This window comes from Bos mutus, chromosome 11, assembly GCF_027580195.1.
Source record: "Bos mutus isolate GX-2022 chromosome 11, NWIPB_WYAK_1.1, whole genome shotgun sequence".
NCBI lineage: Eukaryota > Metazoa > Chordata > Mammalia > Artiodactyla > Bovidae > Bos > Bos mutus.
The window spans coordinates 45,373,671-45,398,954 of NC_091627.1; the positions used below are offsets into that span (position 1 = coordinate 45,373,671).

The following is a 25,284-nucleotide window of genomic DNA, read 5'->3' on the forward strand; positions in this document are numbered from 1 at the left end:
CAAAGTATAGATATGCAGATGATACCACTCTAACTGTAGAAAGTGAAGAGGAACTAAAGAGTCTCTTGAGAGTGAAAGAGGAGAGTGAAATAGCTGGCTTAAAACTCAACATTCAAAGAACTAAGATCATGACATCCAGTCCCATCACTTCATGGCAAATAGAAGGGGAAAAAGTGGAAGCAGTGACAGATTTTATTTTCTTGGGCTCCAAAATCACTGCAGATGGTGACTGCAGCCATGAAATTAAAAGACGCTTGCTCCTTGGAAGGAATGCTATGACCAACCTAGACAGCATATTAAAAAGCAGACATCACTTTGCTGACAAAAAGTCCATATGGTCAAAGCTATGGTTTTTCTAGTAGCCATGTATGGAAATGAGAGTTGGACCGTAAAGAAGGCTGAGTGTTGAAGAACTGATGCTTTTGAATTCTGGTGCTGGAAAAGACTCTTTGAGAGTCCTGTGGACTGTAAGGAGATCAAACCAGTGAATCCTAAAGGAAATCAACCCTAAATATTCTTTGGAAGAACTGTGGCTAAAGCTGAAGCTCCAAAACTTTGGCCACCTGATGTGAAATGCTAACTCACTGGAGAAGACCCTGATGCTGGGAAAGACTGAAAGCAAAAGGTGAAGGGGGTGGCAGAGAATGCTGCTGCTGCTGCTAAGTAACTTCAGTCACGTTCAACTCTGTGCGACCCCATAGATGGCAGCCCACCAGGCTCCCCCATCCCTGGGATTCTCAGGCAAGGACTCTGGAGTGGGTTGCCACTTCCTTCTCCAATGCATGAAAGTGAAAAGTGAAAGTGAAGTCACTCAGTCATGTCTGACTCTTTGCGACCCCATAGACTGCAGCCTACCAGGCTCCTCTGTCCATCGGATTTTCCAGACAAGAGTACTGGAGTGGGTTGCCATTGCCTTCTCCGGCAGAGGATGAGATGGTTAGATAGCATCATTGATTCAATGGACATAGATTTGAGCAAATTTCGGGAGACTGTGGAGGACAGTGGAGCCTGGTATGCTGCAATCCATGGGGTCACAAAGAGTAGGACATGACTTAGCAACTGAACAACAGATCACAGTATAATCTGGAAAAGACAGTTTTTAAAGTTCCCAGTTTTATTTTTATACTTGTATATAATTGATAACAAGATGTCTTCCAAATTAGGATACTGATAAATTTTAAATACCTATGGCAGCCATTTTGTTTTCTTTTTCTATTTATTTTTTAACTGGAGCATACTTGCTTTACAATGTTATGCAGCAGTTCTTTAAATTCTTGACAATGAAATGTTTATAGAAAATGCAAAGCTATCACATTTAAAAAAAATTTTTTTTTTAATTGAGAAATAACTGATTTACAGAATTTTTTTGTTTTCGGTCAAACCTCAACATGAATCAGCTATAGGTATACATATATCCCCTCCCTTTTGAACTTCCCTCCCATCTCCCTCCCCATCCCATCCTTCTAGGTTGCTACAGAGCCCCTGTTTGAGTTTCCTGAGCCATACAGCAAATTCCTGTTGCCTATCTATTTTACATACGGTAATATAAGTTTCCATGTTACTCTTTCCATACATCTCACCCTCTCCTCCCCTCTCCCCATGTCCATTAAGTTTATTCTCTATGTCTGTTTATCCATTGCTGCCCTGTTTGTGTTAGAATACGATATTTATCTTTCTTTCTGGCTCACTTCACTCTAAGAATTTCTAGGTTCATCCACCCTCATCAGAACTGACTCAAATGTGTTCCTTTTTATGGCTGAGCAATATTTCATTGTGTATATGTACCACAACTTCTGTATCCATTCCTCTGTCAATGGGCATCTAGGTTGCTTCCATGTTCTAGCCATTGTAAATAGTGATGCAATGAACACTGGGATACGTGTCTTTTTCAAGCCTGGTTTCCTCAGGGTATATACCTAGGAGTGGGATTGCTGGGTCATATGGAGGTTTTATTCCTAGTTTTTTAAGGAATCTCCATACCGTCTTCCATAGTGGTTGTATCAATTTACATTCCCACCAATAGTATAAGAGTGTTCCCTTTTCTCCGTACCCTCTCCAGCATTTATTGTTTGTAGACTTTTTGATGATGGCCATTCTGACCTGTGTAAGATGATATCTCATTGTGGTTTTGATTTGCATTTCTCTAATAATGAATGATGTTGAGCATCTTTTCATGCGCTTGTTAGCCATCTGTATGTCTTCTTTGGAGAAATATCTGTTTAGGTCTTTTTCTCCCTTTTTGATTGGGTTGTTTGTGTTTCTGGTATTGAGTTGTGTGACCTGCTTGTATATTTTGGAAATTAATCCTTTGTGAGTTGTTTCATTTGCTATTATTTTCTCCAATTCCAAGGACTGTCTTTTCACCTTGCTTATAGTTTCCATTGCTGTGCAAAAGCTTTGAAGTTTAGTCAGGTCCCATTTGTTTACTTTTGTTTTTATTTCCATTACTCTAGGAGGTAGGTCATAGGGGATCTCACTTTGATTTATGTCATCGAGTGTTCTGCCTATGTTTTCCTCTAAGAGTTTTACAGTTTCTGGTCTTACATTTAGGTCTTTAATCCATTGAGTTTATCTTTGAGTATGGTGTTAGGAAGTGTTTTAATTTCATTCATTTACATGTAGCTGTCCAGTTTTCCCAGCACCATTTATTGAAGAGGCTGTCTTTTCTCCATTGTATATTCTTGCCTCCTTTGTCAAAAATAAGGTACCCATAGGTTCATGGGTTTATTTCTGGGCTTTCTATCTTGTTCCATTGGTCACTGAAATTGAAGCTGTGATCAAAAATCTCCCAAAAAATAGGACCAGATGGCTTCACAGGAGAATTCTACCAAACATTTAGAGAAGAGCTAATGCCTATCCTTCTAAAACTCTTTCAAAACATTGCAGAAGGAACACTTCCAAATTCATTCTATGAGGCCACCATCACCCTGCTACCAAAGCCAGACAAAGACAACACAAAAAAAAGAAAACTATAGGCCAATATCACGATGAACATTGATGCAAAAATCCTCAACACAATTTTAGCAAACATAATTCAGCAACACATCAAACAGCTCATATACTATGATCAAGTTGAGTTTATTCCAGGAATGCAAGGATCTTCAATATATGCAAATAAATCAATGTAATACATCATATTAACAAATTGAAAGATAAAAACCATATGATCATCTCAATCAATGCAAAAAAAGCCTTTGACAAAATTCAGCACCCATTTATGATTAAGACTCTTCAAAAAATAGGCATGGAAGGAACCTACCTGAACATAGTAAAGCCATATATGATAAGCCTAGAGCAAACATTATTTTCAATGGTGAGAAACTGAAAGCATTCCCCCTAAGATCAGGAACAAGAAAAGGGTATCCACTTTCACCACTATTATTCAACAGAGTTCTGGAAGTCCTAGCAGTAAAGTCCTTACAGTAAATACTATAAGGTTCAATCTGTGCCATATTCCCCTCATGGGGAGAAATTTGTATGTACTGGGGTTTTTAACTGGAAGTAATGATGGCACTGAAAATGCCAATTGCAATGCAACTAAAATATTGGAAGAAAATGCTATAGATGGGAAATATTTTAATTTGGCATTATACATCTCAAGAATGACATTCTTACTAAATGCAATACTGAAATATGACTTATTATGTAACATATTGTTTTTATAGGTTAATAACACTTTGATTTGAAAAGCTGACATTCTGTATTCTTAAATCTTGAAATTGGGATTTATTTATAGGCTTAAAATATAAAGTGAAAAGTAGGTGTATTTCAGTTTTTTCTACAGTGGGAAATTATACTTCATGTTTAGTCATTTGTAAAGTGTTCTATGAGTACAAAAAATTCCATGGACAGAGGAGCCTGGTAAGCTATAACTCATGGGGTCCTAAGAGTTGGACATGACTTAGTGACAAAACCATCACATGAACACAAAGAGAAAAAAAAAAGAATGACTAGTTACTACATTTATGTATTCATTCTCACTTACCTGGACTGTTTTTGCAGAATGATCTGCATGATTTAAGGTGGGTCTATCAGCGTCTGAATCAGACTCTGTCTGCCTCAGGGAAGTACGTTTTTTCTTTGCAAGGTCTGCATCTCTATTGTACAGGTATCCAAGTTTAGGAGTGGGAGATAAACTTGGTTTTTTGACAGGTGATTCAGGATCTGATCTGCATTCTATGGGTCTGGAATTATCTAATTTTTCTTGCTCTAAAGTACCACTGATGTCTAGATTCTGAAGCTTTTGCTCATCTGTCTCCTCACAAATAAAGGGTGGAGACACATCTTTCTTCTTATCACTGACGTATAAGTCACTTAATTCTAAAGTCTCTGTTTTCAATAGTCTCTTCTTGCCTAACGAAACTTGTACGTGGTTTGAATCTGTATTGTAACATATTCCAGGGTCATCGGATCCTGAAGTCCTTCCCGAGCTCTGCTGGGACTTCTGGGGTTCTGTGTCACTTTTAGTCCTGCGACAGTGCGGAGAAGCTGTGTTTGGACTGAGGTGATCATCAGGAGTCTGATGTTCACTTTCTGACTCTCCAACTCCACTATCATTTACAAATACAGAGTCGTCCTGGGATATGAAGTCGACCGCTCCACTGGGAGGCTGCTGCAGTGGAGGCTCCCGTTTCAGGTCACTAAGCTCTGCATAAAATTTTTCCTGGTCAACAGAACTATTTGTATCTGTTTCATAGTTTCCAACTTTATACGTGCTTTTACTGCTGTTTTCTTCTATTTGAACAACATTCAGTTCTTGGCCACTGAAATGTGCCCTTATTTGATAGAGATAGGTCATAACAGTCAGTTTATCAGGAATTGCTAATAAAACCATATCAGAAGGTTCCAGTAGTCGTGAAATTCCAATGCTGGCAAACCCATCATATGCCTTCAGAGCAAAGAAAAACAGAAGATATACTGAAGAGTTAAGACAATCCATACATTTTAATTTTTTAGAAGAAACTTAAAACATCACCACTATCCTACACATTTTAAAAACAGCAGAAACAACAAAATAATAGATGTTAACTAAACTTATTGTGGTGAGCATTTCACAGTGTATATAAATATCAAATTATTATGTGGTACACTTGAAATTGATGTAATATTATATGGTGATGATACCTCAAAAAATGTATAATGAGAACAAGCAAAAATGAGAGTTAAAAATTAAAAATAAAACCTTAGAATTGATTTTTGTGATTAAAAAAAACTAAAGTATAATGAAATAATAAATCATCTGGAGCTTTATTATTCTATCAACCTCTTTTCAGTGATCATGTAATTGCAGTGATTTGTGACGATAAAGTACGGGTTGATATTCCAAAAGAACTAACTCTTAGATTGCCTGGTATAAAATACAAATAACTGCTATTTAAGTCTAGAAACAGAAACATTTTTTAAATGCCCGATTAAGATTTATTTTCATGATGAGAAGAGTGACTGCATTTTCACTCTATCCATTTTGGAAAGAATGAAATGTTTTGAGTAGGACAACCTAGTTTAGAATGTGAGGCTGCATTGTATTACTTTTGTTAGCCTTTAAATGACTGTGGCACATCAGGTTTTTCTAGTTTTGAAGAATCAAAGCTGTTTCTCAATTTACAATTAATTATTACTATGCTGAACTAACTCTTGAAAACAACGCTGTGTTGCTAGGAAGCACTAAAAATACAGCTAAACACTGAGATATACTCTTGGAAAAAGTAAGGACCTTCTAGCTATATTCTTGCTTTGGGATGTAAAATGTCTAGTCTTTGTAACAACCTAGATATAGGATAGTAATTCAAAGTTTTTCTAAAAAGAAAGTTTAGGAAATTATGTAACAACTCAGAAGGCATTAGTCTTTTGAACATACATGTTAAAGTGCATTTCTACCTCCGAATTTAATCCTTGTATTGTATTCTTCCTATAGTTTAATAAATGTTATGGAATAAGTAAGAAAGAAAATGAAAAATAAATTGTTATATTAAAACCTCTTCAATTTTCACAGCACTATGTTTTATAATATAGATACCTCAAAATATTGACTTGAGAGAATGGCTCAGTTGGTATGCATGTTTCGGCCTGTTCATTATTTTACGTGTTTTAGGAAAATTAAAGTCATTTTCTTCTTCACTTGTCCTGACAACTTGATTGACAGACATCAACTGCAGACCATCAGGAAAAGCACCACAGGCAGTATTCTAAACATTTCCCAATTATCTAAAACACTCACACACTGGTTAAGATCAGATGTCACAGGTAAATACCTTGTTTATTCAGCACTTTTTACAGACCTGGGAAAATGATTTGCTTTCTTGTGGGGAATCTCCTGCTGGTGTTTTGCTTCATGTGGCAATTTATTTTATGCACACTAATTGCAGTTAAAAAAACATTTAAAAACAAACCAGGTTTCTTGTAAGTGAGGTCAGGACTTTATAAAGGAATTTTAACCTCTTCTGCAATGGTCAATCATCTATTGTCTTAGCTGTTGATGTGTAGAGGAAAAAAGGTCTTTCACAGAAAATTGTCTTATTCATTGTTAAATGTTATTTAATTGGTAAGGAGTCACTGCCAGTTTGTTATGCATCTGCCTGCATGGAACTTAAGACACAAGCATTGTTTCTTGTCCTGTTTTAAGTCCAATTAAGGGCAGATGGGGTTATCGGGAAGAACCATGTGAAGTTGGAAATAAATATGCAGGTAGCAACTGATACTCAATGTAGATATCAGGTAAGAAGTTGCAAAGTGATGAAAAGGAAAGTATAACAACAATTATGTATTGAATTGTGCAATGAATAGGATCAACTAAATTAAAATTCTTTCAAAAAGCTATAATTATCTGCCCTTTAAGATCTGAGAAAAAAATTTTATGAGATATATTTCTGTTTGTAGTAATATGTAAATCCAAAGTATGGTCATCATTATTAAGTTTCTGAAAAAAATAACATAAAGAAGTATAACTTACACCGTAATGAAATTCCTCATTCTCTTTAAAAATATATAAATAGGTAAAATAAAAACTGTTTTTCAAAATTTTAAGCAGTAACTTGAAAGCTTCATTTTATAAAAAATAATAATGGTTTCTTTTATAATGGTATTATCTACATTTAAATGAGTTTATTCAAATGCAAGAAAATGCAGGTAAAGAACTGTCTTATTTTAGGAAACAGTTGTCTCCTGTATCCACCGGGATTGATTCCAACACCTCCTGCAGATACCACAATCTTGGGATGCTCAAGTCCCTGATGTAAAATGGTGGAGTAGAGTTAGCCTTCTGTATCTGAGGATTCCACGTTCACAGATCCAGTGGGCCAACCACATAAGTTAACTGATGAAAAACAAGGCATTTGGCTTTAATAGACACAAGTTCCTCAAAATCATATAAGAAATAATTTATGACAATGACTTATTTTGACGCATGATTCCTATAAAGAAAATTATACTGACTTTTAAAGATTACCTTTTCTGGTGGCATATTTCAATTTAAAAAACTGATTTTAAATGTATTTCTCTAAGGCCAGCATCATGCATTTGCAAATAAACAAGAATTTTTTTAATGGAAATATAAAATTTTAGCTTTAGAGAGCAACACAAGTTAGAAAAAATTGATTTAAATAATCATCTGTTGATTGAACTTCTATCAAGTTTCCCTTTATAGTCTTTTTATCACTGGTGGTTTTAATTATTTAGAGTAAATTAAAACATTTAACCTAGAGATTATTAATTACTTTGTCCCATTAATTTTTGGGGCAATGAACCCCTTCTCAGAATAATGCTTTAATGTGCATAAAATACATATGATTACAAAATAAACCAATTATTGAAAAATAAATATTTGAAAATATTAAAGGAAATGGAATTTGAGAAACAATAAATGTACTTTTTATGGATGTACCAACTACTACAATTATGAAGAAGTGATGAGCTTAAAAGGTAATTGTAGATGTTTGCAACTGTAAAGTGGTATGAAAACATCTGAGATTCTAAAGGTGAAAGAGTCTCAGGCGTAGCTAATACTACAGTGATTTGTTATGCCTAAATTCACAGTGGTATGTCTAAATTTATAACTGAAGAAAATGCTAAATTTCAGTTAAAGAATTGAGAAAATAAAATTTTTCCCCAAGCCATGATTGAGGATCCCCTCAAGTCTATCCACAGCTCTTGCTCTAAGACAATGCTTTTCAGTTGAAGAATTCAATTCAGCAGAAAAAAAACATTAAAGTACCTGCCATATGTTGAGTTAGGTGCTTCCTCCTTTCCTACATGTGGCGCACACAGAAAACTGCAATATTGTGCTGCACTTTGGGGGTACACAGTTAAGTCAGCCTGTAGCCACAGTCAGGTGGCCCAAAGGGCTCTACCCATTCAGCCCTATCCAGCTACTTTCAAGAATGAAAGAATCAACATTTTTCCCAAACCAATTGGGAAGCTCTGACCTCAGTACATTAATTATGTGGAAAAAACTGTACAGTTTACCAGAAAAGGGGGGGAAAGTGGGAAAAAAAAAAAAAAAGAAAAGAACCAGTGTTCATATCTTGTTGCCTCTGGGAACACATGCATTCTTTTTTGCACACTCATCAGGCTCCTGCTTTCATCCCCTCCCAACGGCTTTTTCTGAACTTACAGCACAACAGTTTGAGGTGCACTTTTTAAAAGCTAAATCTTGCTAAAAAGCTAAATAAAAGCAACATGCCTTAACAAATATTTAACAGTTAATGAAGCTCTTACACACTATTATCATCAGATGCCAGGCTGGCATTTGTGATTTTTAAAGGCCATGACAAACTAGAGTAAACCATGCATCCTACTTGAACTGCAGGGAACAGACTGCCTTCTGTGAGCTATAGTTAGGACCTCACAAAACAACCTCACTTTCCCCAAATTAATAAAAGCCTGCAGAGAAGGCAAAATTGAAACTATGCATTTTTTTTCCTTTGGTAATTTTTACCTTTTTGTTGTTCTCTTTAATGTCTTGAGGATTCAGAGACTTGTAGTCACTGAGGGAGAAAATGGCACAGTAGGTACATACAGTAATTGATAAAAACAGCTGTTTTTACAACAAACTGAATCTTAAAATCTGACATTCAGTAACACCAAAGAGTAACTAGCAATTTCACAGCAATTCAATCAACACAACTAATAGAGTGGAAAATTAAGGAAATAAATAAATAAAAACAGTGATTACAAGTTCCAATGCCTGAAGCTTTCCATTTAAAAGAGAAGTTAAGGCAGGGGACCAGCGACTAGTCTTGACAACCAAATTCATCATGAGGCAATTCTTTGTTGTCAGTATATAAACAGCTACAAGCTTATTTGTCTCATTTTAATACACACACAGTTTTCATAGTAACTTTAAGTCTGTTTTTTATATGAGATTAAGGAAAAAAATAAGCTCTTTGAAAACAGAAAAAAATGTTTTTCAGCATCAAGAAGGAAAAACTGTTCTGAGATATGGGTAATAAAAATAAATCAAGTATTTCAGGACACATGATAAGAAATTATTTTATGCTATTTTTAAAAAATAACTATTATTAGCAAAATAGTTATAGGAATGGAAAGTTTTTCTACTTACATTAAATCTGGTCTAAAGTGGTGTAATATTGCACAAAAAGATAAACCATTCCTCCACGATGTAGTAAAATTGGTGATTTTCACTCCCCGATAGTTTTTTGTAACTTCTTTGCACCAAACAAGTAACGACTGACTAGCATTCGGCTTTCGTCCCAAAATAGGACTTGGTATAGGACTCGGCTAGAAAAAAAGAAAAGAAGAAAACATTAAAAGAATTTACTGGGGGAAAATGAAAATTAACATTAATTGACCTAACCAGATCATTTGAATACTTTGATGTCAGTTTAAGTCCTTCAAAACTGTCACTTCAAGACAACTGTAACCTATAAGGAATGAGACATGAATCTTAAGCTATTATCTTCAGCTGTAGCCTATGGAGTCTGCCTGACAGAGAGGTAGATAGGCAATATTTTAACCCTATACATAAGAATAGGCCAAGAGCTACACTGATGGAAATATTAAAGTATTTAAATACTTAAGGCTAAATATCTATATAACTCTCAAATCCTAAAAAAAATTTTTCCCCCAGTGCAATCATCTACAAATGTAGTTCTTTTCTGAGTAGATCAAAAATAATGTATTTTTAAGTCTAACTGTAGCATAAATTGTTAGTAATGGAGAGATCAAAATAATAGTTTTTTAAAATACAGTAGTCAGGAATTCCCTGGTTAGAACTTCGAACTTTCATTGCAGGCACCCGGTTCATTCCCTGGTCAAGGAACTAAGATCCCACAAGCCACAAGGAGAGGCAAAAAAAAAAAATACAGTCATCATATTAAAAAGCAGAGACATTACTTTGTCAACAAAGGTCCATCTAGTCAAGGCTATGGTTTCCCCAGTGGTCATGTATGGATGTGAGAGTGGACTATAAAGAAAGCTGAGCACCGAAGAATTGATGCTTTTGAACTGTGGTGTTGGAGAAGACTCTTGAGAATCCCTTGGACTGCAAGGAGATCCGACCAGTCCATCCTAAACAAGATCAGTCCTGGGTGTTCATTGGAAGGACTGATGTTGAAGACGAAACTCCAATACTTTGGCCATCTGATGCGAAGAGCTGACTCATTTGAAAACACCCTGATGCTGGGAAAGACTGAAAGCAGGAGGAAAAGGGGACGACAGAGGATGAGATGGTTAGATGGCATTGCTGACTCAATGAACATGAGTCTGAGTAAACTCCAGGAGTTGGTGATGGACAGGGAGGCCTGGTGTGCTGCGGTTCATGGGGTCACAAAGAGTCGGACACAGCTGAGCGATTGAACTGAACTGAATCATATCCATTTTAGTGGAGTGATAACCATATTCAAATGTACTTCTTACCTAGATTTAATGATGGCAAAACAGATTTAGAGTTATTACAGACATCAGGGGTTGGTAGCAATAGCACACATTAGTATGTAATTTGGATTTTGCTCAAAATATCTTCTAATTAGTGATGACTACTTTTGAATATTATTAGGTCAGTTAGATGCATGGGAGTATGGAGAAGTGCGTTTTAAATCTTAAGCATTTACTTGGTCTTCCCCTCTTGTTCAGATACTTAAAACAACAATGATGACAGCAAAACAGAGACTCATAATAAGACTTTTATCCTAAGCTTTTCATTATTCTTAAAACCATGTCATTTTCTTTTATTGGTAACAATCACATTTTGTGATGGTAACTTTTGCACTCATCTCATATGCTTACAAAGGAATGTTCAAAATTCTCCAAGCAAGGCTTCAACAGTATGTGAACCATTAACTTAAAGATGTTCAAGCTGGATTTTAAAAAGGCAAAGGAACCAGAGATCAAGTTGCCAACATCCGTTGGATTACAGAAAAAGCAACAGAGTTCCAGAAAAACATCTGCTTTATTGACTACACCAAAGCCTTTGACTGTGTGGATCACAACAAACTGTGGAAAATTTTCAAAGAGATGGAAATGCTAGACCACCTTACCTGCCTCCTGACAAATCTGTATGCAGGTCGAGAAGCAACAGTTAGAACTGGACATGGAACAACAGACTGGTTCCAAATTGGGAAAGGAGTACGTCAAGGCTGTATACTGTCACCCTGCTTATTTAACTCATATGCTGAATACCTCATGTGAAATGGTAGGCTGGATGAAGCACAAGCTGGAATCAAGACTGCCGGGAGAAATATCAATAACCTCGGATATGCAGAAGACACCACCCTTATGGCAGAAACCGAAGAGGAACTAATGAGCCTCTTGATGAAAGAGGAGAGTGAAAAAGCTGGCTTAAAACTCAATATTCAAAAAACGAAGATCATGGCATCCAGTCCCATCACTTCATGGCAAATAGATGGGGAAACAATGGAAACTGTGACATACTTTATTTTTGGGGGCTCCAAATCACTGCAGATGGTGACTGCAGCCATGAAATTAAAAGGTGCTTGCTCCTTGGAAGAAAAGCTATGACAAACCTAGACAGTATATTAAAAAGCAGAGACATTACTTTGCTAACAAAGGTCCATCTAGTCAAAGCTATGATTTTTCCAACAGTCATGTATGGATGTGAGAGTCGGACCATAAAAAAAGCTGAGCACTGAAGGATTGATGCTTTTGAACTGTGCTGTTGGGGAAGACTCTTGAAAGTCCCTTGGACTGCAAGGAGATCAAACAAGTCAGTCCTAAAGGAAATCAATCCTGAATATTCACTGGAAGGGCTGATGCTGAAACTGAAGGTCCAATACTTTGGCCACCTGATGGGAAGAAGTGACTCACTGGAAAAGACCCTGATCCTAGAAAAGATTGAAGGCAGGAGGAGAAGGAGACGACAAAGGATGAGGTGGTTGGATGGCATCACTGACTTGATAGACATGAGTTTGAGCAAGCTCCAGGAGTTGGTGATGGACAGGGAAGCCTGGCGTGCTGCAGTCCATGGGATCACAAAGGGTCGGACACGACTTAGCAACTGAACTGACTGACTGAACTGAGCAACTGAACTGAACTGATGGTAACTTTGGAGGTTAATATAATTGAAAACTGAAGAATTAATGCTTTGAACTGTGGTGCTGGAGAAGACTCTTGAGAGTCCCTTGGACTGCAAGGAGATCCAATAAGTCAATCCTAAAGGAAATCAGTCCTGAATATTCATTGGAAGGCCTGATGCTATACTTTGGCTACTTAATGGGAAGAACTGACTCACTGGAAAAGACCCTGATTCTGGGAAGGACTGAAGTTGGGAGGAGAAGGGGACAACAGAGGATGAGATGGTTGGATGGCATCACCGACTCGATGGACATGAGTTTGAGTAAGCTTCGGGATCTGGTGATGGACAGGGAAGCTTGGCGTGCTGCAGTCCATGGGATCGCAAAGAGCTGGACACAGCTGAGCAACTGAACTGACCTGATAAAACTACTAAAACTTTCTGGACTTTAAATATTGCTAACAAGAGTGCTGGCTATAGAGGTAAATAGAAGCCTTATAAAATAAGGTGAAAGGAGAACATTATTTACCTTAATATAATTTGAGTTTAATAAGGAAACCACTCTTGCCACACAGCTTACTTAAGAAAGACCAATGATGCCCCCATTTGACAAAAGGATGTTAATGCTAAACAATTAAAATCATCAACCTCACAAAATTAAGATTTGTATATTTACTGCTCCTGTGAGAAGACTAGTAAGAAACATGAAGGACGTAATTTCTTACTTTTTATTAACCATCCGATTGTGTGCATGCTAAGTCACGTTAGTCATGCTAGCTCTTTATGATCCTATGGACTATAGCCCACCAGGCTCCTCTGTCCATGGGATTCTCCAGGGAAGAATACTAGAGGAGTTGCCATTTTCTCCTCCAGAGGATCTTCCCAACTCAGGGATCAAACCCATGTCTCTTACCTCTCCTGCACTGGCCGGTGGGTTCTTTACCACTTGCCCCACCCGGGAAGCCCAAACTATCTGATTAACAAATTGTTATATAAACAACCATGTATCTAGCAAAGCATGGTTCTTTAAATAATTACCCATACAAAGTCCATGCTGAAAAATTTCCAGGTCATAAAAATCAACAAATTTGGCTCAGCTCTACTTAATATGAAGAAGTAAATAAAAACAGTATTCCCAATCTAGGATGGAATTTACTTTAGAATAAATGATAGCTCTTTTAACTTATCGACCTAGCTTATATTAAAATGAACTTTTTTATTCTTTCTTGCAATGCAAGGCATGTGGAATTTCCCTGACTAGGGACAGAACCCATACCCTTTGCAGTGGAAGTGTGGAGCCTTAACCACTACACCACGAAGGAAGTCCTAAAATGAACTATGAAATATCTTTTTTACCTAAAAGTGACTCCTCACTGTGACTTTCAAATCCCTCTAGTCATTTAACCTAAAACTGCAATGAAGAATGGGCTGTGAGTGAGTCAGGGAATCAATGAACTAGGCACAAATACATTTTTTAAAAGATTTTCTATTATTTTAAAGATTACCTATTAAAATGGATATACATATATGTATGACCAAGTCCCTTCACTGTTCACCTGAAACTATCACAACACTGTTAACTGGCTATACCCCAATAAAAAAATGTCTTTTGGTGTTAAAAAACATAAAAATAAAAGAAGAAAAAAATGGTTTTTCTAGATCAAATTATACTATTAAGGTATTGATTCATTCCAAGCATAGTTAGTATGCCCACAGGCCAGATAATTTGCAATTATCATTACACTCAGGCTTCCCACGTGGCTCAGTGGTAAAGAATCTACCTGCAATGAATGGAACACAGGTTTGATCCCTTGGTCAGAAAGATTCCCAGGAGTAGGAAATGGCTACTGCCTCTAGTATTCTTGCCTGGGAAATCCCATGGACAGAGGAACCTGGCAGGCTACAATCCATGGGTCTAAAGAGTCGGACATGAGTTAGCGACTGAGCATACACACACACATCATTACACTGCTTACTTCTAATCATTAATAGCATGTACATAAGTAAAGTACTAGATGGCATCGTCACTGTGCTGTAATCTAGAGTGGCTTTCTGTACTTAAAAATTGAGGAAAATCTACCATGTCATTATAATTATGAATGTATTCTTGTTTCTAAGAACATTCAACATGAAAAGGCTACAAGAACTAAAGTAAACTGGATTTATTCTAACACAGAACCCTTGTATTAAAACATCTCACAGGGATACTTACTGCATTTTCAAGAAAAAGAAGTCATATGTAATTGAAGAAACTGATGAAATTATAAGCCCTATAAAATGGTCGTGTTGGTTGCAGGAAAAGAAAGCTGACATAGAGTCACTGTTTCATGAGTCATCAACTTCACAAACACTGACTTTTCATCTCGTATTTTGCAGAGGGTAATAAATAAACAGTCAAATCATTTCAAAATCTTGGTACTTGTCTCATAGTGCCTCAAGAGGGCTTCCCTGATGGCTCAGACAGTAAAGAATCTGACTGCAATGCGGGAGATCCAAGTTTGATCCCTGTGTCAGGAAGATCTCCTGGAGAAGGGAATGGCTACCCACTCTGGTATTTTTGCCTGGAGAATTCCATGGACTGAGGAGCCTGGTGGACTAGAGTCCATGTGGTAGCAGAGTCAGACGTGACTGACTAACACTTTCATAGTAGCAAGATTAACCTCCCCTGCCTCTCACCCATTATGCTCATTACCACTCTTGACCTTGATCACTTTGAACCAAACTGACCTCTTAGCTGTTCCTTGGATACCCCAGGCATGGTCCCACCTTAGTACCTTTACACAGATTATTACAGTTACACAGTATATACAGTAAACTCCAATTATAACCATTTCTATCAGGCGTATTTTATCCCCCCAACCCCCACCCACATCTAATAATGCAACCCATCTCTGCTGCCCAACACCAGCCCTGCACTCATGACCTTCCTTTCTTTGCTCTAATCTTTCCACAGTAGTTGTAATCTTCTTACAGTTCATATACTTTATTTTGGTCATTACCAAAATGCACTTATTGGTCATACTTATTGCTTATTACTTGTGCATCCTCACAAATAAAAGGGCTATGAGGGCAGGGATTTTAGTTTGTCTTATTTATTAACCTATCGCCGAACAGTTCCTGGCATATAGTAGGCACTCAGTAAATACTGTTAAATGAATCAATGTACACAAAACATTTTAGCACAAAGCATGGCACACAGTAACGATTTGATAAATGTGAACCCCAATTATTATTACTACCATTGATACATTATCAGTATTTGATCCCTATTTTTGAGGGTCTTAGTGGCCACAGGACTGGAAAAGGTCAGTTTTCAGTCCAATCCCAAAGAAAGGCAATGTCAAAGAATGCTCAAACTATCACACAATTGCACTCATCTCACATGCTAGGAAAGTAATGCTTAAAATTCTCCAAGCCAGGCTTCAGCAATACATGAACCGTGAACTTCCAGATGTTCAAGCTGGATTTAGAAAAGGCAGAGGAACCAGAGATCAAATTGCCAACATCTGCTGGATCATCAAAAAAGCAAGAGAGTTCCAGAAAAACATCTATTTCTGCTTTCTTGACTATGCCAAAGCCTTTGACTGTGTGGATCACAATAAACTGTGGAAAATTCTGAAAGAGATGGGAATACCAGACTACCTGACCTGCCTCTTGAGAAACCTGTATGCAGGTCAGGAAGCAACAGTTAGAACTGGACATGGAACAACAGACTGGTTCCAAACAGGAAAAGGAGTACGTCAAGGCTGTATATTGTCACCCTGCTTATTTAACTTCTATGCAGAGTACATCATGAGAAACGCTGGGCTGGAAGAAGCACAAGCTGGAATCAAGATTGCCAGGAAAAATATCAGTAACCTCAGATATGCAGATGACACCACCCTTATGGCAGAAAGTGAAGAGGAACTAAAGAGCCTCTTGATGAAAGTGAAAGAGGAGAGTGAAAAAGTTAGCTTAAAGCTCAACATTCAGAAAACTAACATCATGGCATCTGGTCCCATCACTTCATGGGAAATAGATGGGGAAACAGTGTCAGACTTTATTTTTGGGGGCTCCAAAATCAGTGCAGATGGTGACTGCAGCCATGAAATTAAAATATGCTTACTCCTTGGAAGGAAAGTTATGACCAACCTAGATATATTCAAAAGCAGAGATATTACTTTGCCAACAAAGGTCTGTTTAGTCAAGGCTATGGTTTTTCCAGTGGTCATGTATGGATGTGAGAGTTGGACTGTGAAGAAAGCTGAGCACTGAAGAATTGACGCTTTTGAACTGTGGTGTTGGAAAAGACTCTTGAGAGTCCCTTGGACTGCAAGGAGATCCAACCAGTCCATTCTGAAGGAGATCAGTCCTGGGTGTTCATTGGAAGGACTGATGCTAAAGCTGAAACTCCAATACTCCGGCCACTTCACGTGAAGAGTTGACTCACTGGAAAAGACTCTGATGCTGGGAGGAATTGAGGGCAGGAGGAGAAGGGGACGACAGAGGATGAGATGGTTGGATGGCATCACCGATTCGATGGACATGAGTTTGGGTAAACTCTGGGAGTTGGTGATGGACAGGGAGGCCTGGTGTGCTGTGGTTCATCGGGTTGCAAAGAGTTGGAGATGACTGAGCGACTGAACTGAACTGGAAATTTTAAAGGCTATGAATTCTTCAAGATAGTGGAAAACTTTTTTGCAAACAATGCTTTAACTAGAAGGTAATATTGATACTCTAATGGCAAAAATGGGGTATTTGGAATTTTTGACAATCTTTTTTATGGGTTTAGTAGAAAAAAAAGAAGCAATGAGTGACTTTGTAATCTATTGTTTTCCAAAGAAAAGAAGACACCAAAATCTGGCCATTAAGGGCAGAACCAAACTATTTAAAAGTTGTTTTTTGTATTTTTGCAATGACCAGATGTATCAGGAGGCATGTCTATTTAACATTTTAGGAAAGTAAAGTGCAGATTTTACAGCTGACTTTTTTTATGCACTGAGAGGAAATATCTTAAAGCCATTCTAATGGTAATCTTATGATAAGAATGATGAGAGTCTGCACAATTAAGTGATCCTCCCAGTTTTCTTGACTTCCCCAGTAGCTCAGTGGTAAAGAATCTGCCTGCAATGTGGATGTGGGTTCGATCCCTGGGCTTGGCAACCCACTCCAGTATTCTTGCTTGGAGAAGTCCATGGACAGAGAAGCCTGGCGGGCTATAGTCACAGGGTCTCAGAGAGTCGGACACAACTGAAGCGTGCACTGAGCATGCAGACCCAGTTCTCTCTCAGTCAAGCCACTTTGTGGATAAAATTCCATCATCTCAGTTTTACTGAGAACTACAGAAGATGTCCGGAGAAGGCAATGGCACCCCACTCCAGTACTCTTGCCTGGAAAATCCCATGGATGAAGGAGCCTGGTGGGCTATAGTCCATGGGGTCGCTAAGGGTCAGACATGACTGAGCAACTTCACTTTCACTTTTCACCTTCATGCTTTGGAGAAGGCAATGGCAACCCACTCCAGTGTTCTTGCCTGAAGAATTCCAGGGACGGGGGAGCCTGCTGGGCTGCCGTCTATGGGGTCGCACAGAGTCCGACACGACTGCCGTGACTTAGCAGCAGCAGCAACAGAAGATGTCAAGCATCATGCTTATAAAGTCAATTTAAAGTGGTGAGAGTAGAAAGGAACAAGGACTTGAAACCAGTTTGACTTGGTAGTTCCACGTTCTAATACAGATAATATTAATATATTATTTCTGTTAACACAGCATATTACACAGAGTACTAAAGATAGTAAGGCCACTAATTATTCTTGCTAACAAGAGAAACAGGATCTCTTTAAGGAAATCTAGTCAAATAACTTGTTGCAAAGTTTTCTAAATTTCAATAGTTGTAAAAAATTTGCACAAGAAGGGGCGACAGAGGATGAGATGGTTGGATGGCATCACTGACTCAATGGACATGAGTTTGAGTAAATTCTGGGAGACGGTGAAGGACAAGGAAGCCTGGCGTGCTGCAATCCATGGGGTCACAAAGAATCGGACACGACTTTGTGACTGAAAAAAACCAAGAAATTTATATTCCACTTTTTTCTACTCTACCCCTCTGACTATGCCTACCTCTTTGGCTGTTTCTCCTTCTTCCACTAATACAAGCATATATTCCTCTAGGTATTGCTCTAAACAGTTTTCTCTCTCCACACTTTGAGTTGATTCACTCCCAGGACTCCAACCATCACTTCCATGCAGATAATTCCCAAATAGACATTTATAGCTCATACTACCTCAAGCTGACATTTCCAGCTGGCTGTCCTTCCTGCCACATAAAATTCAAACTCAATATGTCCCAAACCATAATTATACTTTTCCCTTATAAACTGCTTCATTTTCATTATATCTGCAAACTATATCACAATTAAATTGTCCCAATCATCTAGACTCTTAATCTCAGAATCAGCTTTGAACTCTTCCTTCACCTATCATCCTTTACTAGTTAATTCATGGCCAATTTTTATTGTACTGTTGTAATGTTTTTTGCCATTTATCTTCTTTTGCCTAGGTGATTGCAGAATCTTCCTAATAGGTCTTCCTTTTTCCAAATTCTCCCTTTTCTGATCCACTGCCATAGAAACAATTTAAAAATGCAGGTTGAAGTCTCTAATGGCTCTCAAAAAGTGTCAAGTGAAAGTCGCTCAGTTGTGTCTGACTCTTTGCGACCCCATGGACTATACAGTCCATGGAATTCTCCAGGCCAGAATACTGGAGTAGGTAGCCTTTCCCTTCTCCAGGGGATCTTCCAACCCAGGGATCAAACCCAGGTCTCCCACACGGCAGGTGGATTCTTTAACAGCTGAGCTACCAGGGAAGCCCTCCAGAACATACAAACATGATGTCAAAATACTGAGCACTGAATAGCAAACTCTTTCAATGTTTCTACCCTCTAGACAACTCATTATTCTCTAAAATCACTCTGCTTTTCTGCCTACTTCCCAGATCCCCCACTTCCAGTCTTTGATCATACAGATTGTCACCCAACTACGAATATCCTCTGTCCCAAGTATAGCTACTACAATTCCACCCCACTTTCAAGATCAAGTTCAACTGTCATCACCAACATGAACTCTCATTCCAACTCCTAGTCAGCAGGAGCATTTTTTAATTGTTCCTTTGATTCTGTATGTCTCTTATAATATTTTTACTACAAAATATTCAGTTCTTCTTTCTACAAAAAGACTAACTTTTCATTTACTCTTAAAGTATATTCTGAGAGCCTACTATGTCCCATATGCAATATTAAAATCTATACATGGACTAGCTCATTTAATCTCACAGCTCCTCTGAGATAGTAGTGTTACTTCCAATTTCAGTTGAGGAAACTGACATTACACATCTCAAATTGGAGGAGTTACAATCTATACTAAGGTGTTCCCATTCCAGAGCCTGTTCTCTTAAGCAACACAAATTTCACACTTTGAGATAGAACAGTTTTAGGACCTCAATAAAAACTGTCAGTTTTTTGAGACTAGTTAATTGCCTCAGTCAACTTAAGTTTTTCAGAATTTAGATCACAGCCTGTTGTACACTAAATTAATTGATTTTTAAAAAGGTATTCAACCCAAGAGAAACCTAGGAGTATTCTATTAATAAAACCCTTTGCTCAGCCTCTTGGATTTTAGATTACTGATTGGAACCAGAACTAGAACTGAGTACACAGCAATGAGATACACACTACCATTGCTGAAGCTGCAGAAATTTTGGTCTCCCTTCTAGTGATTCTGGGGAATCTTCTCTCAACTGTAAATCATTGCAAATGGTTGAGGGAACTTTGGATAAATTTACATTTGGTAAGCCCAAAACAGCAGCAGTGATGAGAACAAGAATACTTGTATCAGTACTGTTCCCACCTTTTCTTCAAAGTGTGTTTATTTAAATAACTTCATTTTATTCTCATAGTAAAACTGAAAGTTCGGCTTTGTTATTCTACTACCAGACAATTAGAAAGATTATTCTGTAACAGAATCATATTGAGAGGTACTTTTGCTAACGTGAAAGTAGGACTAACATTTGAACACATTTTTAAAAATGCAAACAAATCTTAGACAACTTTACACAACCTTCTAAGAAATGTCCAAGCCAAGACTTGGACTGACCAGAAAACCAGAGGGAGTGAGACTCTCCTTTCTTAATCACTGATCTGGAAGAGTGAGTGAAGAGGTAGAACTGTACCTTAATAGTAATATGATCTCTTCCACCCTCAAAAGTAGAAAAAACAAAATAATAAAGATAAGAGCACTAAAATATATAACAAAGAATACAGCCAATATTTTATAACTATAAATGGAATAAAACCTTTAAAAATTGTGAATCACTATGTTGTACACCTAAAACTTATATAAATATTGTACAGCAACTAGCCTCAATAAAAATGAAAACAAAAACTAATGAAACAGACAGTAAACATGCAATAAAAAGGATTAATAAAACCGGAAGTTGCTTCTTTGAAAAGACAAAATTGATTAAAGCCGTAGCATGACTGACCAAGAAAAAAAGAGGGAAGAAATTCCTAGAAAACCATAGCTAGAAGAAATTAAAAAAATTAAAATGGAAAGTTCTAATACTCTTAAAGAAATTGACTCTGTAATTAAAAACCTTCTTATAAAAAATTATGTTGGCTTCAATGACAAATTCTACCAAATACCCAAGGAAGAAATATCTCCAACATTACACAAATTCTTCTAGAGAACAAGAAAAATGAATTTAACTCCCCATCTCATTTCATGATCCAAGCAAATCTTTTTTTTCCCTCAAGGTACTTTAAAAAATTTTTTTATTGAAATATAATTGATTTACAATGTTGTGCTAATTTCTGTGACTTTCAAACCCCTCTAGTCACTTAACCTGAAATGACTCAGTCATACATATATATACTATTTTTCATATTTTTTCCCATTTTGGTTTATCATAGGATACTGAATACAGTTCTTTGTGTTACACAGTAGGACCTTGTTGTTTATCCATCCTATATATACTGTTTTGCATCTGCTATCCCCAATTCCCCCACTATCCCTCTCTCCTGCCCCTGCTTGGCAACCACAAGTCTGTTCTCTATGTCTGTGAGTCTCTTTCTGTTTCATAGACATATTCATTTGTGTCATATTTTAGATTCCTCATATAGGGATATAATATGGTATCTTTCTCTTTCTGAGAAAGACATCTTTATCTATTCATCTATCAAAAGACATTTAGGTTGTTTCTATTGTATTCTATTGTATTCATTTAGGTTGTCTTGCTATTGTAAATAGTGCTGAAATGAACACAGTGGTGCATGTATATTTTTGAATTATACAACTCTGGATATATGTCCAAGAGTGGATCCCTATCAAATTACCCACGACATTTTTAACAGAACTAGAACAAATAATCTTAAAATAAAACAAAGCAGGAGGCATAATCTTCCTAAACCTTAGATAATACTACAAGGCTACAGTAATCAACACATCATGCTATTGGCACAAAAACAGATACATGGATCAATGGAACAGAACAGGGAGCCCAGAAATAAACTCACATACCTACAGTCAATTAACCTACGACAAAGGAGGCAAGAATAAACAATGGGAAAAAGACAGTCTCTTCAGCAAGTGGTGCTGGGAAAGTTGGACAGCTGCATGTAAATCAATGAAGTTAGAACACGCCCATACAACATACACAAAAATAAACTACAAATGGCTTAAAGACCTAAATATAAGACATGATACAATAAAACGCCAGAAAAGAACATAGGTAAAAAAAATTCTCTGACATAAATCATACCAATGTTTTCTGAGGTCAGTCTCCCAGGACAATATAAATAAAAGCAAAAAAACAAACAACAACAACAAAAAAAACAAATGGGACCAAATCAAACTTACAAGCTTCTGTACAGTAAAGGAAAACATAAACAGAATGAAAAGCCAACCTGCAGACTAGGAGAAAATATTTGCAAATGATGCAACCATCAAGGGCATCAAAATATATAAACAGCTCGTATAACTCAATAACCAAAAACAACCCAGTCAAAAAATGGGCAAGACCTAAATAGACATTTCTCCAAAGAAGACACAGATGGCCAATAGACACAAAAAAAGATGTTCATCAGTGTTAATTATTAGAGAAATGCAAATCAAAACCAAGCAAATCTTAATAGCAAAATTCAGTAGGATAAGACAAAATTACAAAAAAGTCATGAATATAGAGGCAAAAGTCTTAATGAAAATATTAGTATATTGAATCTACTACTACTACTAAGTCACTTCAGTCGTGCCCGACTCTGTGTGACCCCATTGACGGCAGCCCACCAGGCTCCCCCGTCCCTGGGATTCTCCAGGCAAGAACACTGGACTGGGTTGCCATTTCCTTCTCCAAGCATGAAAGTGAAATGTGAAAGTGAAGTTGCTCAGTAGTATCGACTCTTAGCGACCCCATGGACTGCAGCCTACCAGGCTCCTCCATCCATGGGATCCTCCAGGCAAGAGTACTGGAGTGGGGCAATTTATAAATTGAACAAACTGGACTTAGCACAGGAATGCATATTTGACTTATTATTAGCAAATCTATTGAAGTAACTTGCCATATTAACAGATTACAGGGAAAACATGCAGAAACCATCTAAATAGAGAAAATTAATAAAATTTTATGCTCATTTATATTCTATAAAATAACCTTGGCAAACTAACAGTAACAAAAAAATTCCTTAACTTGTATAAAGACTATAACAAATATCACAATGGTAAAATATTCAATGCTTTCCCTTTGAGATTGAGAATCTTTCACCACTTTTATTCAACATTGTACTGAAGGTCCTAGCAGTTGCATTAAGGCTGGAAAAATATATAATGGTATAATTATTAGAAAAGAAACAAAATTACAACTGATATTTATATATAATATGATTATATAGAAAATCTAAAGAAATCTACAGATAATTGATTCGAATAAGAGAATTTTAAAAGGTTGTAGGATATAAAAAACAATGTACAAAACCAACTGCATTCTTATACACCAACAAAAGCAGTCAGAAATTAAAATTTTTAAGGTATTTTATGTTAAAGTACTAAGAAATAAACCTATAAATAATGTGCATGACATCTATAAAAAATCTATCAAGCATTATTATGAGAAAATAATGGAGATCTAAACAGATTGAGAAATATACCATATTCATGGATTAGAAAGTTCAATTTTGTAAAGATACCAATTTTTTTCCAGGGAGAAAGGGTTAACCAACAGACCTAAACCCTTTCTTCATGAGGAAATGACCTCAGTTTACTTTCTAGCATATTTCCATGGGAATGTACTACATAAGATTAATATAAAATGTCAGATTTGTTATCAAGCAACATTATTTATTGCAAAAATGACCCTATCTTAATGAACTACATCTGGATTAGTTAATAAATTGTAAAAGCCTACTGAAAAACAAAGGCCATAGCTTCCCTGTACTTAGTGAGATTCTTGTAAACAAATGAGTCCCTTGAGGGATCTGACAGTTGGATATATCGGCTGTTATAAGATCTTACATTTTATAATCTTACACGCCAGAGTAGTCCACATTTACTTACCAGGTTTTCTCACATTAAAACCAAACAGTTCATGGTGGGGCTAAAATATGGCGCTATGTACCTGATGCTATAATGCTAACATGCTGCATCTCCTATCTTTCCATAAAGGTAAGCAAACCTGGTGTCAGATTTTATACATATACATATATATAAAACAAGGAGCTTATAATCAGAATATACACAAAAAAACCCCTACAAAACAGCAAGAAAAAAAAGGTAATCCAATAGAAAAATGGGTAAAAAAACAGTTCAACGAAGAAAAAAATCCAAATACCCAGGAAACATAAGAAAATTTACTCCCTCACATTAGTATTCAGTGAATTGAACAAGGAAGGCACTACTACATATTTCCCTTGAGAAAGGTTAAAAATGTTAAGTCTCTTAATTAAAATGAAACTAAATTTTAATAAGATTAAAAATACCAAGTGTTGGCCAGGATGTGGAACAAAGGGAGCTCATAAAGAATTGATGGAAAAACTCTGGCATCAACTGCTATGGTAAATTTGAAGATGCACATATCCTAAGACCCAGAAATTTTAGGTTTATATCCCATGGAAATGGATGCTTACACAGAACAGAATACATGTTCAAAACCACTTACAACATGTAGTGGTTTATTACTGTTATCTTAAGTGAATATTTTAAATTTTTCTCATTTTTAATACCTAATAATGTATATATCAATAGATATAAAACAAAACCTTTTTGGGCCTTCAATAAACTAAAATATGTTTTAACTCTGGTAAAATACACACCATATAGTGTTTACCCTCTTAACCATTTTTAAGTGTACAGTTCAGTATTCCTAAGTACATGCCTATTGCTGAGCAACAATCACCATCTCCAGAACATTTTCCTGCTTACAGAACTTATCCATTGAATAGTAACTGCCCATTTCCCCTTTCCCACAGCCCTTGGCAATCACTGGGCTTCCCTTGTGGCTCAGCTGGTAAAGAATCTGCCTGCAATGTGGGAGACCAGGGTTTGATCCCTGTGTTGGGAAGATCCCCTGGAGAAGGGAAAGGCTATCTACTCCAGTATTCTGGCCTGGAGAATTCCATGGACAGTATAGTCCACGGGGTCACAAAGAGTCGGATACAACTGAACAACTTTCACTTGGCAGCGACCATTCTACTTTCTGTCTCTACAATTTGACTAGTTTAGGTACCTCAAATAAGTGGAATCACACACACCTATCTTTTCGTGACTGGCTTATTTCACT

At 36.9% G+C, this 25,284-nt stretch overlaps 1 protein-coding gene across 5 annotated transcripts in view; it reads right to left on the minus strand.

The window, feature by feature from the left end:
* Positions 1-25,284, minus strand: part of EHBP1 (EH domain binding protein 1) — a 355,495-nt gene that overhangs the window by 91,389 nt on the left and 238,822 nt on the right. For all 5 annotated transcript variants that reach the window (XM_070379386.1, XM_070379385.1, XM_070379384.1 and 2 more), the window contains exons 11-13: positions 9,557-9,735; positions 8,933-8,981; positions 3,986-4,888 (exon numbers count right to left, since the gene is read on the minus strand). In XM_070379386.1, the coding sequence (XP_070235487.1) occupies positions 3,986-4,888; positions 8,933-8,981; positions 9,557-9,735 (1,131 nt within the window). The remainder of the gene's footprint in view (positions 1-3,985; positions 4,889-8,932; positions 8,982-9,556; positions 9,736-25,284) is intronic.